The sequence below is a fragment of the Crocuta crocuta genome, unplaced genomic scaffold, assembly GCF_008692635.1.
Source record: "Crocuta crocuta isolate KB4526 unplaced genomic scaffold, BGI_CrCroc_1.0 scaffold43, whole genome shotgun sequence".
In the NCBI taxonomy this organism is placed as follows: Eukaryota; Metazoa; Chordata; class Mammalia; order Carnivora; family Hyaenidae; genus Crocuta; species Crocuta crocuta.
The window spans coordinates 403,623-417,208 of record NW_027529429.1 but is presented as its reverse complement, the minus strand read 5'-3'; the positions used below and the strand labels follow the sequence as shown (position 1 = coordinate 417,208).

The 13,586-nt window shown below is 38.0% G+C and overlaps 1 protein-coding gene and 1 pseudogene across 1 annotated transcript; both read right to left on the bottom strand.

Moving 5' to 3' along the window:
• Positions 1-4,258: 4,258 nt before the first annotated feature.
• Positions 4,259-5,212, bottom strand: LOC144227778 (olfactory receptor 56B34-like). The gene has a single exon (XM_077759518.1). The coding sequence runs from the start codon at positions 5,210-5,212 to the stop codon at positions 4,259-4,261; it is 954 nt and encodes a 317-aa protein (XP_077615644.1).
• Positions 5,213-5,959: 747 nt separating this feature from the next.
• On the bottom strand, positions 5,960-8,983 carry LOC144227777 (zinc finger CCHC domain-containing protein 8-like; annotated as a pseudogene).
• Between the last annotated feature and the right edge of the window lie 4,603 nt (positions 8,984-13,586).

Sequence of the window (13,586 nt, the reverse complement as noted above, 5' to 3'; positions counted from 1 at the left end):
TATTGATAGGTACCAAACACTTAGAGTTGATATATATTTTTAAGGTATTGATCTTTTAACATTATTAAATAACTCTAGAAATATTTGTTTCAAAGTCTATTTTATCTGACATTAATAGAGGCATTCCAGCACATACGACTTTTATTTGTATAGTTTATATATTTACTTTTTTTGTTTTAAACTGTTAGTACTTTCAGAGTACTTTGATTATAGTATTTAGTCCCTATTTAGATCATAGTATTTGATGTTATTATTTATATCTGCCATTTTGCTTTTTGTTTTCTATTTGTCTCAGGTTTGTCTGTTTTTGTTCCTCTATTACTCTTTTATTACCATTTTACTTATTTTGCATGAGATAAATAATTTACCTACTTATTTTCCATTTTTAGTTTCTTCATTTCTTCTGATGGATTCAACATACTGTCTGATGTTATTTCCTTTCCTCCATAATTTTCTTTAGTATTTCCTCCATAATTTTCTCTGGCAATGCATTTTCTCAGCCTGTCCCCCCCAACACATCCAGTCTGTGATTGTTTTTATTTTGTCTTCATTTTTGAGGGATAATTTTGCTGGGTATAGAATTCTTGATTGACACCAAGAACTTTTAGAATTTGGACTATGTCATTCTGTTCCCTTTTGGCCTCCAGAAGTCATTATTAATTATAATGTGTGTTTGTGATGAGTTATTTTTCTCTTGCTGCCTTGAAGATTTTTCTCTTTCTTTAGTAGTCTTTGTCTTTAGTAGTTGACTCTTATGTGTGTAATTGTAGATCTCTTGGTTTTTATCATAGTTGGGGCTCTGATTGTCTTTGATATGTAGATTAATGTTTTTTCATAATTTTTATCAATATTTTTTTCAAAATATTTTTCTGCCCCATTCTTGCTCTCTCTTTTTCTAAGAATTGCATTACACCTATGCTGGTGTCTCAGGTGTCTGAGTCTCTGTTCACTTTTCTTTAATCATTTTTTCTTTTTGTACTTTAGATTGTATACGTTCTATTGATTTCTTTTCAAGTTCACTGGTTTTTTTNCCCCGCCCCCCTCCCCCACTTTCCATACTTTTCAACTCCAGAAATTCCGTATGATTAATATGTATAGTTTCTGTCTCTTTATCAAGATTATCTGCTTGTAGAGTCACTGTCTTCAGATTTTTCTTTAATTCTTTAAGTATGGTTTGCTTTAATTCTTTGAACATATTTATAATAACTGCTCTGAAGTCTGTCTTTGATAAACACAACATCTGGGTCCACCAAGTGTAAGTTTTAATGACTGCTTCCTCCCCCCAACCCCATACGTCATACTTTCTTTCTCTACATGTCTCCTACTTAAAAAAAAATTTTTTTAAACAAAGCATTTTAAATAACTTTTTTTTTTTCCCTGATTTTTTCCCCCATGCAAGTTTTGCTGGTTTGTTTGGAGTAACTTTTCCTGACATCTGTGGAACCTGTCTCTCCCATAGTGCTCATCCAACTTCTCTGCTCAGATATTTTTAAACTTGAAATTTTACTCCTAGCCCTGGAATTTTGTTGGTTTTCCTGTGTCTGCATAGCTTAGTTGGCTAATAGTGATATATCAGATGTTGTGTCTAAATACTATTAGCCAGTAATCCTCTGCTGTGGATCTGTGTTCACCTTGGGAAACACTTTCAAAGTTCAGGTGGTTTTTAGTTCTGCCTCAGCTTTTATTTTCCATCAGTCTCCTTGAATGTCATATGCATCTGTACTCAGCTTTGGACAGCTTAGAATGTATGGAGAGTTTGGGCTCTCTTTGTTCTCCCTTGAATGTTTGCACAACTCTCCAGTCAGCTGGGCATGTGGGAAGAATTTATCAAACCCTCTATGCTTCTCTCATTGCTAATATCTCCTGAAAACCTCTGGCCAGGCTCCCAGTCTGCTGTTAACCCCAAATACGGTGTCATCTTCTGGCTAGGATGACTGCAGGACTTTCCATTCAGTAGTGGATATGGCTTTTCCATGCTTCCTTGCAAATCAAGTCAGCCCCTTCTGACTAATAAACAATTAGTTTCTGGCAGTGAAGCTACTGATTTTACACCCAGTTTTTCCCTGGTGACACTGTCACATTGACCAAGCTTGGTTGGAGGAGGTTAGATGGGAGCCACCCCAAGCAAGAGCGACAGAGTCCCGTGCCTTCTACCAGACATTCAACAACTGTTTAGTAAATGTCTCTCAATTTGTGGTTTTCCCTGTGCTTGGTGTCCAGAATCATGATGCGAGGAACCTGTAGGCATTCCAGATAAAATATAGGTCACCAAGTTAAATTTGAATTTCAGATAAACAATGAATAATATTTTAAGTATGAGTAGTTACCAAACATTGCATGACACATACTTTACTAAAAAATTATTTGCTATTTGTCTGAAATTAAAATTTAACTGACATTCTGTATTTTTATTTGCTAAATCTGGCAATCCTCCCTTGTGCATCTGGATTTTGACAGTGGTCTGTCAGTTCTACTTTATCTCAATACACACACACTCTCTCTCTTTCTCTCTCTTACACACACACACACACACATTTTTGCTCATGGTGAGATTTTCCCTTAAGAGATCTTCTATGGTCTTTTATGCAGATAGCTCTAAATTCTGTTGGGATCATCATCTACTTATTGGGAAAAGTCATATTATATTAAAATCCAAAATAAAGAGATTATGACGGGCAGGTGGTCTCATTACTTTTCTACTAGAAAGCTTTCTTGGCCCCAATACAAATTAGCTTCATATGTAGTGAAAGAGGTCAGCCTTTGTCAAATCACAAAATAGTTTATGTTACATTCTTGCCATAAACAATTAGCTTTTCCTGTACTGATCTCTAGAAGGAAGAAAATGTGCTGCCTTCAATGTTAGAAAAGCATCTGACAACATTAAAAAAAATAGAAACTTATTGTACATACTATCATTTTATCTTTTTGAAGTATACCATTCAATGCTTCTTAGTATATTCCAGAATTGTGCAACTATCACCATTATATAATTCCAGAACATTTTCTTCACCACATAAAGGAATGTTATCCATTAACGGTCATCACCATTTTCCCCACACCCAGCATCCTTAGCCCCTGACAAACACTAGTCTATTCTATCTCTATGGATTTGCTTATTACACATTTCACATAAATAAAATTATACAATATATGATCTGTTATGTCTGGCTTCTTTCAATTAACAATGTTTTATTTTATTTATTTGTTTATTTTTTACTTAAAATATTTTTAATTNAGCACTCCTGTATCCCTTGGGTAAATTCCTAGCAGTGCTACTGCTGGGTCATATAACATAATGTTTTAAAGGTTCATCCACATTGTGGCATGTGTGAGTACTTCATTCCTTTTCATTTTTGCATAATATTCCAAAGTATGGATATACCTTATTTTGTTTATCTGTTCATCAGCTGATGCATGTTTGAGATATTTCCATGCCTGCAACATTAAATGTAAATTGCTCCCATTAAAAATGATGTATATTGTTCCACTTAGGCAGGGACTGCCTCTCGTATTTATTTCATTTACAATATTTTTATTTCTAGACAATGAATTTTTGTCCATGTGTTAGCTAACGAATTATATTTTCTAGTGAAAAAGGGAAATCTGACTCCAACCTGCATCTGTTGAGTTTTGAAACCTGTGCTCTTTGGTAGTGTGACATGCCACATTTTTTAAAATATATAATTTATTGTCAAGTTAGCTAACATACTTTGTATACAGTGTGCCCTTGGTTTTGAGGGTAGGTTCCTAGGATTCATCACTTACATACAACAGCCCATGCTCATCCCAACAAGCACTCTTCTCAATGACCATCACCCATTTTTCCCTCTTCCCCGCCCTCCCCCCATCAACCTCAGTTTGTTCTCTGTATTTATGGGTCTCTTATGGGTTTGCTTCCCTCTCTGTTTCAAATTATTTTTTCCCTGTCCCTTTCCCCATAGTCTTCTGTTAAGTTTCTCAAGTTCCACATATGAGTGAAAACATATATCTGTCTTTCTCTGACTGATTTATTTCACTTAGCATAATACCCTCCAGTTCCATTCATATTGTTGCAAATGGCAGGATTTCATTCTTTCACATTGCCAAGTAATATTCCATTGTATATATAAACCACACCTTCCTGTACCCCAATGTTTATAGCAGCGCTTTCAACAATAGCCAAATAATGGAAAGAGCCCAAATGTCTATCAACCGACAAATGGATAAAGAAGATGTGGTTTATGTATACAATGGACATACCACATTCTTTAAGTTTGTGTCATTTCTGAGACATATTCTTATCTAACCAAAATACCCACTGGGAGCCTACTCTGAGCTCTTGGGCCCTAAGAGCATATACCAGGGGGTTGATGTCTGGGGGGATGACAATGTTGAGCACATTTCGAAGAACAGAGAAGATGGGAACTGCTTTTCCTGCCAGATGGGCTATCGACACTACCACAATGGTTGTGTAGAAGACAAAGATAAGGATCAGATGGGAACTGCAGGTGCTCAGGGCCTTGACTATTGCCTCAGCAAAGTTCAGCCTCAGCACAGAGTGAAAGATCAGAACATAGGAAATAAAGACTAGAATCATGTCATTTCCACGAAGGATCCATGCCAAAGCTAACTGATAAAACCTATTAATGGTAATGTCATCACAAGCCAAGCCAGTCACCCCTGGGTTGGAGCACATACAGTGGTCAATTTCATTCTTGGAGCAGTAGTGTCTCTGGAAAGCCAGTACAGGCACTGGGATGGTCAAGAGTACATTCCTAAGCATCATGAACACTGTGGCTTTTACTACAAAAGCTTCAGTAACTATGGAGGAGTACTGAAGTGAGTGGAAGATGGCTACATATCTATCCACATCCATGCAGAGGAAGATGCCTGACTCCATGTTAATAAAACAGTGAACAGCATAAATTTGAGTAAAGCACTCATGGAGGCTAATGGCTTTGGCATAAAACCAGAAGATGGCCAGAATGGTAGTAGCCAGGCCAATGTCCACTATAGCCAGGATACTAAGGAATTGAAACGTGGGCTGGTGTAGGTTATGCTCATGATGAACAGTGATCACAATGAGGAAGTTGGCATCAAGAGCTAAGAAGTATATCAGGGCCAGGGGCAGGGAGAGCCAGTGCTGCCATTCGTGAATGCCTGGGAGCCCAATCAGGATGAACTTAGACACTTGAAATCTTGAGCTATTGGTTGCATTCTGGGAGATACTCATATCTTGAGGTGTGTGAATCTGTAATGTCTGTCTGTAGGAAAACAAGAAGGAAGCTTGGTTAAGTGTTCAGCTGAGATTCAGATTTAATTAATTAATTAATTACCTTATAAAAAGCAATATGTTACACTTACGTACAGGATTAACTAACAAAATGTAGAAAGGGAAAACAACATACAAAAAAACACCCCAGATAAAAGCCATCAGTCTTGACACTCACAATTCAGATGTAATATAAACCTTAACAAACTATCTCTAAACCAGCTCATACTTAAATTCCCCAGTGTTCTCCCTCCACTCCGTTTTATCAGTAAGAATAAAATATAGTAAACCAGCAAGCCCCGTCTTTCTGTTCTTTAAAATAGGCCTGATTTTAGGCCACATTAAGCTTGGATAGAATTTTTAAAAAAATATTTTTAAACTTTTTAAATGTATTTCTGAGAGAGAGAGAGAGACAGTGTGAGCAAGGGATGGTCAGAGAGAGAGAGATACAGAATCTGAAGCAGGCTCCAGTCTCTGAGCTAGCTGTTAGCACAGAGCCCGATGTGGGGCTCGAACTCATGAACTGTAAGATCATGACCTGAGCTGAAGTTGTACGCTTAACCGATTGAGCCACCCAGGCGCCCCAATCTTGGATAGATTTTAAACATGGGAGGGACAAACTGGAAAACAGTTTTATCTCCACTTGATACTAGTTACCAGGACACAAAGTTATAGATAGTTACATAGCTCTCAGTGCTTGTCAAGCAGTTACTCAGAAGCCTTTTTGTTTTTTTGTTGGTTTCAGGTGGAGTTCTTTAAAAGTTTCGTATCCTAAGGTACATTCCAATAGATTCTGCCATATTCTCTAATTCAAATGGCATTATTCCTATTGTAAACTTTCTCATGTGAGGTATAGGACTATGAATTTTAGTGGCTGTTGAAGGACTCGTGTCCACATGAAGGAGCTTCTGACTGCCTCCATTACTAATGTCAGTTTGATGCATTGTTGCCATGTTATCAAGAAGAGCATCTTTAGAGTCTACCTGAGTAGACTCTTCCTTTTCCTTCCGACAAAGCAATGCAGGCTCAGAATCTGGGCTCAGAATGTTCAACATCTGATTTCTTTGTACAAGTGTCTGGTGTCATCAGGCACCTTTTCAGAGGTTTTTCCCTCTGGAACAGGGAATCCTAACTCATTTGGACAAAGTGGAGCGGCAAACGAATTTCTAGTTAAAGGTGTGTCAACAGGAATATCAAAATCACTGTCCACACTCTGGGCCTGTGCCAGGGCCACTCATATCCTACTCTGCTGTTGTTCAAGTTCTTCCAGAGTTAGTGGGTCCTCATATGTAGCTTCAGATGCTGTTCTGGTCTGGAGTTAGTCACTGGGAGTCAGTGGAGGGGTGCCCTTGGGGAGCAGAGAGGTGAAGATGGGCAGAAGAGTTCCCCATGGTGGCAGAGGAGGAGTGTCAGTGGGCAATCGTGACTGAAACTGAAAAGGTTCACTGCTTGGAGAACTGTGCGGGACCTGTGCATCTGGGTTGACTTCCATGTCCATGTCCATGTTGAGGCTGCTGAGCTGCTTTACTTCTGCCTCTTTGGATGGCTAGGGCCAGACTGTGCTGCCAGACCTCATGCTTGGCACTTGGAAGTTAGAAGTAAGGTAATCAATTGGCAAACACGTCTTTCTGCTGACATGCCTCCATTGGTATGGACCCAACATCCTCCATTCATCTTGACTTCCTGGAAGTAGATATAGTAAAACCTGGATTATTTACCTATTTCAAGAGATCCTAAGTGATGCTTTTATTCTGTGGTGCTTCTCTAACTCGTTTCCCCAGCAGGACCATCCTTTCCTTCATAGAGTGCAAGCCCTGGAATCTCCAGTCCCTTTGAGCCACCCTAGTGGGTATCCTAGCTGGTGCATTCTTTACATAAAAGGCAGAAGGCTCTTGTCTGTCAGACCCAGTGCATCCTTAAGTTCTTCACTAAAGACTCTGGCTTGAACTCTCCACAATAGCTAAAACATGGAAAGAGCCTAAGTGTCCATCAACAGATGAATGGATCAAGAAGATGTGGTTTATCTATACCATGGAATACTACATGGCAATGAGAAACAATGAAATCTGGCCATGTGTAGCAACATGGATGGACCTTGAGGGTGTTATGCTGAGCGAAATAAGTCAGGCAGAGAAGGACAAATATCATATGTTTGCACGTATAGGAGGATTAGGAGGAACTTGACGGAGGAACAAGGGGGAGAAGAAGGGCGGAAATGGTGGGGGAAAGGGAGAGAAGCAAACCATGAGAGACTCTTGAATGCTGACAAAAACTGAGGACTGATGGATGTGGGGGGAGGGGGGGATGGGCATGGAGGAGGACACTTGTGGGGATGAGCACTGAGTGTTATGTGGAAACTAATTTGACAATAAACTATTAAAAAAAAAAAAAAGACTCTGGCTTGATTCTTCCAAATCCTTGTTCCACCTCTTTTGCATGGTATCACTCCTGAAAATTCTGACAGTTCGCCTCACCACAGGCATCCATATACTCTTTTCTCCTTCCACAAATTAGAGAAGCATTCTGAGGCATTGGGCAATCTTTCATCTGATGTTCTTCAGAGTCACAATGCAAACAGTGAGGCTTTGGCCTTTTGGTCTTGTGTTTCTTGCCTTTCTAAAGAAACAATGTGGCTGATGACTTGCTGGTACCTTTGGTGAATTTTATTGAAGAATAGTTATCATTGTCTGCAAAATTGAGTACATTTTTTTAAAAGGTGAGCTTAATGGCAAGATGCATAAAAGATCTTTATTCACTGTGTAGGATACTTGGGTATTTCCCATTCTTTGGCAAGCTGATGGTTTTCATTTTAGTAGCTGTTGCCCCAGTTTATCAAGGCAAAATTACTAAAATACAGGACACTTCCTACAACATAAAACTTCCTTGTTGTATTTAATGGCATAAGATTCTTCTACTTACTGTTCTCTTCTAGCATAACACCAGATGCCTGGGGCAAAAGATGAAAGGAAGACTTTTCCACATAATTTTTCTGCTCTTCCTTAAATCTTTTTACTAAATTTGATACAAATTTATCTATTTATTGATAACATTGGCATTTTTATTAAATCTTTAAAAAAACTTTTTTTTAATGTTTATTTTTGAGAGAGAGAGAGAGCACGCGTGAGTGAGCGGGGGCGGGGCAGAGAGAGAAGGAGACACAGAATCCAAAGCAGGCTCTGAGCTCTCAGCACAGAGCCTGATGTGGGGCTCGAACTCATGAACCACAAGATCATAACCTGAGCCGAAGCTGGATGCTTTACTGTCTGAGCCACCTAGGTGCCACTTGATGACATTGTTTTGAAATAACATTGTTCATAAATAGAATCTGTAATAAAGGTCCATCTAACTTAGTATTGTTCACCAATATTCCACTTGGTTGATTCAGAACATTCAATCTTCTTTTAAGTTCCTTTTTATAAAATTAAAAACATTTTTAAATATTTATTCATTTTTTTAGAGACAGAGAGAAAAAGAGCATGAGCAGGGGAGGGGCAGAGAGAGAGGGAGACACAGAATCCGAAGCAGGGTCCAGGCTCTGAGCTTTCAGCACAGAGTCTTATGTGGGGCTCACACTCACAAACTGTGAGATCAAGACCTGAGCTGAAGCCATTCACTTAACCCAGGAGCCCCTTCTTTTGAGTTCTTGATTCTTGAGGAGCTGCTCCAAGGTTTCCTGGTACTGTACTACTCAAGAGGCTCCCACAGCTCTGCACGGCCAGCCCCATTCTTGTCTTCCTTGCTGCTGCTGTTGCCTTTGAAGTGGGTGTCTCAGATTTAATTCAAAGATCTAAGATTCACTCATATTCTTTTTCATCATGCTATTACACCATGTCTCTTGTTTCTGGAAAATGTTCAGAAAAGAGCAATTGAGGTAGCGAATACAGCCCTGAAAGGAAGATTACAGAAGAAGTAAAGAAAGTCAGAGGGGAATCAGTTCATGGCTTCATGTCAGTTGTATTTTTTTACATGGAGCAAGACAATGTGGATAAAGCAGGAGATGTGAACATGAATATTCTGATTTTTCAGGAGGTAAACACTAAGGACAGAATATATATATGCCTTCTTGGAGGTCTTTCAAAGAAGAACAAGAAATTGAAACAAGAATTGTCATAATGGTTTTCTTTTGGATATGTTTTAGATGTTTTCACAAAAACACCTTTGAAAGGCCTTTTTCAAATTTGAGGAAATTGAGGTTCACAGAAGATAAATGATTTATTTGAGGTCAAAGTTTTAAATGATAAATGAGCTGGAGCTAAAAATCTTAGTATTCTGTATTTAGCTGTTATGCATGTTTTGTTAAACTATTGATGATAGCTTAATAACAACAGGCCTTTCAAGTTATAACCTTCTTTCCCTTTTTGATTACAAGAGTTAAATTGAAACCATATTAAAACCTACATTTTTCAATTTATTGATTTTTTAATACAGAGATATGTAAGATGGTTAAATTAGCAATAATTTCCTACCACTTCCAGATTTTAGTAGGACTTTTCCAAGAGCATTATTTCATTTATTATTAATTAATCAGTTATTTATTTAATTTTAAACCTTTTCTCAATATTTTTATTAAATAGGATAATTTTTTCCATGTTAGACATTAAGATTTTAATTGACAAAACTGATGGATGCCATAGAAATGTTAATGAGAAAAATAATGAAGTTTTGCCAAAGTTCCCCCTTTTGTTAATTTTTAAAAAATGTTAATTCCAGTTAGTTAACATATAGTGAAATAATGATTTCAGAAATTAGTGACCAACAGGGTTATTTTAAAAATACATAATACCAGATAGTTCCTTAAATGAATTTTTAACATATACTAGATTTAATTACCACAATTGCTGTAGATAGTTGACATTTAAACATCTAGGTATTTATATTTAAGTGAAATCAATGTTCACCATATATCTTTTTTATAACAGTATCTTCCCATTTGTGGGGTCTTTATTTTCATTCAAATTTTGCATGGCTATAGAACGTTTTCAAGTTATTTTATCAGCAAGGGAAAATAGGCAGTTTACCTTGAATGAATTAGAAAGTCATCTTTAATTCAGAATTTTGATTGCTATTCTCATTTTTTTTAAAAAATTTTTTTTAAGTTTTTTTTTTAAAATATTTTTTATTTATTTCTAGGAGAGAGAGAGAGAGACAGCGTGAGCAGGGGAGAGTCAGAGAGAGAGGGAGTCACAGACTGAAACAGGCTCCAGGCTCTGAGCTGGCAGTCAGCACAGAGCCCGACGCGGGGCTCGAACCCACGAGCCGTGAGATCATGACCTAAGCGAAAGTCGGACGCTTAACCGACTAAGCCACCCAGGCGCCCCTCATTTTTAAAAAATTTTTAATGATTCATTACAAAAGCTGTAACTCATTTATCTTGAATAGATTTTGGTCTATAGTGGGAGGAATATATTTGTATTGTTTTATTTTTCTCCAAGTAGTAAAACAATGGTTTTAATTTCTTTTCCCATTGACTACTGATGCCTCTTTCTATGTGCGGCAAGTTCTTATATACACTGGGTCTATTTATTCTGTTCTATTTTTTTCTACCTGTGCATTGTGATGAGATTACCATAGTGAGCAAAACTTCTCTACATTTGTAAGAGATTTGACATACAGTAGCTCTCCTTTCCACTAGTATTTTACATTTAAAAATTTTAAACTCTTATGTTTAGACTGCCAGCAACACCTAAATTCTTTTGTTAATTTCTAAAGTATCCAAATTTAATTGGGATCCTACAAGATATGAAAATTAATTTATAAAAATTAACACAGTCTATATCTTGGCTATTGTAAATAATGCTGAAATAAACATGGGAGTATGTCTATGTTTTGAATTAGTGTTTTCATTTTCTTGGATAAATACCCAAAGTGGAATTGATGGATCATATGGTAGTTCTATTTTTTTCAAATTTATTTATTTATTTTGAGAGAGGAAGAGAGAGCAGGGGAGGGGCAGAGAGAGAGGCAGAGAGAGAGAATACCAAACAGGCTCCACACTGCCAGCTCGGAGCTCAAACCCACAAACTATGAGATCATGACTTGAACTGAAATTGAGTCAGACACTTAACCAACTGAGCCACTCAGGTGCCCCAATAGTTCTATTTTTAATTAAAAATTCCTTCCTTTTTATTCAGCTATTTGATTTGTTTCTTACTTTACTTAAATTTTCTTTTACATCTGTCACTAAAGGACATTATATGTCTCAACATTTCATATTTTAAAAAAACAACTATACTTGAAGTTTTTTTAATGGAATATTTTTCTAGAGTTTATTTTCTACTTAATTGTTGCTAGTACAGAGGAAACTTGCTGATTTCTGTTATTTTGCTTTGGATTAACTTCACTATTTTATTGTCCATATAAGTAATTTTCAGTTCACTTTTTTCTTTTTGATTTTCCAGTAAGATGTCATTAGTGTTATAAAAATGATAATTTGGGCTCTATTTTCCAAATATACCTCTCTTTTATGGTTTTCTGCTATTTTAAGCAGAACAACTTTAAACAAAAGTTGTCACTTACCCCCATTGGTTGATTTAATAAAATCTATTATATTTTATATTGAGAATGGTGTTGGCTTTTGTGTTTTACAAGTAAAACCAAGTAAGAACGTATCTTAGGGTGCCTCAGTTGGTTAAGTGTCTGACTCTTAGTTTTGGCTCAAGTCATTATCTCATAGTTTGTGAGACTGAGCCCCGCATTAGGCTCTGTGCTGATAGTGAGGGTCTTGCTTGGGATTCTTGCTCTTTCTCTCTCTCTCTCTCTGCCCCTCCCCTGCTCACACAACTGCATGCTTTCTCTCAAAATAAATAAACTTAAAAAAAAAAGAATGTATTTTATATACTGCGAAAGTTCCAAATCATGAAAGAATTGAGACTCATGATTCATAAAATCTTCTAATTTTGGGAATATGTGTGCCATAAATTATTATTCAAGAATAACTTAGCTTGGTCATTTACTTACCACATTTTTACCGAGAGCCTCCTGCATGCCTGACACTGTGACATCCAAGGGATTTTCTTTGCACATGCCCCTGGCTGGAGAACCCCATGTTTGCAACATGGCCATGTCAGAGCTTAGCCCAACTTTTTGCCCTCGTTCCCAGATATAGTTCTTACCCTTGCCTAGGTGGAGAGACTGATGGAAGGTGAAGAAAAGCAAAATGAAAAATTCAGTGACAGTTAGCCAGATTCATAGGTTGGGACAGAACTCTGGAGACTGCCTCCATTGATCCCCCCCTGGGGTTGATGACAGTGGCTGGTTTACTTACTACTGCAGGAGGGGCCATGAAGATGCCCCCAGGCTGGTTCTTCCTTCTGGCCTGCTTCCCCTCTCCTGGCTGTTGCTGCCTGTGCTGGGCCTTTTGTTGCTCAGGGCAGATCTGTCCCTCTCCTACCAGTCCTGGGATTTGGAATAGAAGTCACAGTTGTGAAATCACTTGGTCTTGGTCTGACTCCCTGGGTCCACCCCATGGCACTCTTCAGTGTCACCCAACTGCCCCCAGGGCAGGTTGTCTCACTCCAGCAGGAGGGACATCCCAGTGACTCTGGAGGCCTGTTTCGGCCAGTCTGGGAACAAACCTCATCCTAGGACATGGGGCCCACTGGTGGACAGCTCTGCTATGTTGAATTGTTAGAAGAAAAAGTGTTCTTCTTTTCTAGGCTTGGTTTCCTTCCCACTCATTCTAGCAAGTAGTCAGTTCTGTTGTAACGGGACACAGGAGTTCTGAAAAATCACCATGCTATGCAAAACTCCCACGAGAAAACACAGGATTTATGGAAAATGGAGTTAGAAGCATAGTACCCAAAAATGTTGTCAGTGACACATAAAAAAGATAGAAAAACAGGTAAACCATAGCAGACTTTGACACATGTTAAGAGGTTAAGAGAAATACAAATGCTACAATGAACTCAACACTTTATGTTGAGAAGGACATAAAGTTTGCTTGTGGATGTGGACGGAAGGGCTGCAGCTTGTGATCATGGTGAAGTGATAAAAAGAACTTTGTCTGAAATCAGAGAGACCATTGTAAAGTGAGGGAAGGTGGTTGGTGGTGTTAGCAGTGTGTGTGTGCATGTGTGTGTGTGTGTGTGTAGTGTATCCTGTGATGCTCACTCTCAACTTGATGCAGTTCCTGTGTTTGTATTGCACAAAGGCAGATATGAAATTCAGTTATTCTCGAATTGTTTCATAACAATGAAACAAATGTTGGCACGTGTTTGTACATTCAAACCGAGTGACATAGCAGAGCTGACTGTATCCCCCTTTTCCTGTGTCAACAGTCTCCTACTCTGTGGAATCTTCGACCTCAATATTTGAAGATTCCAAGGACTGAAGACTT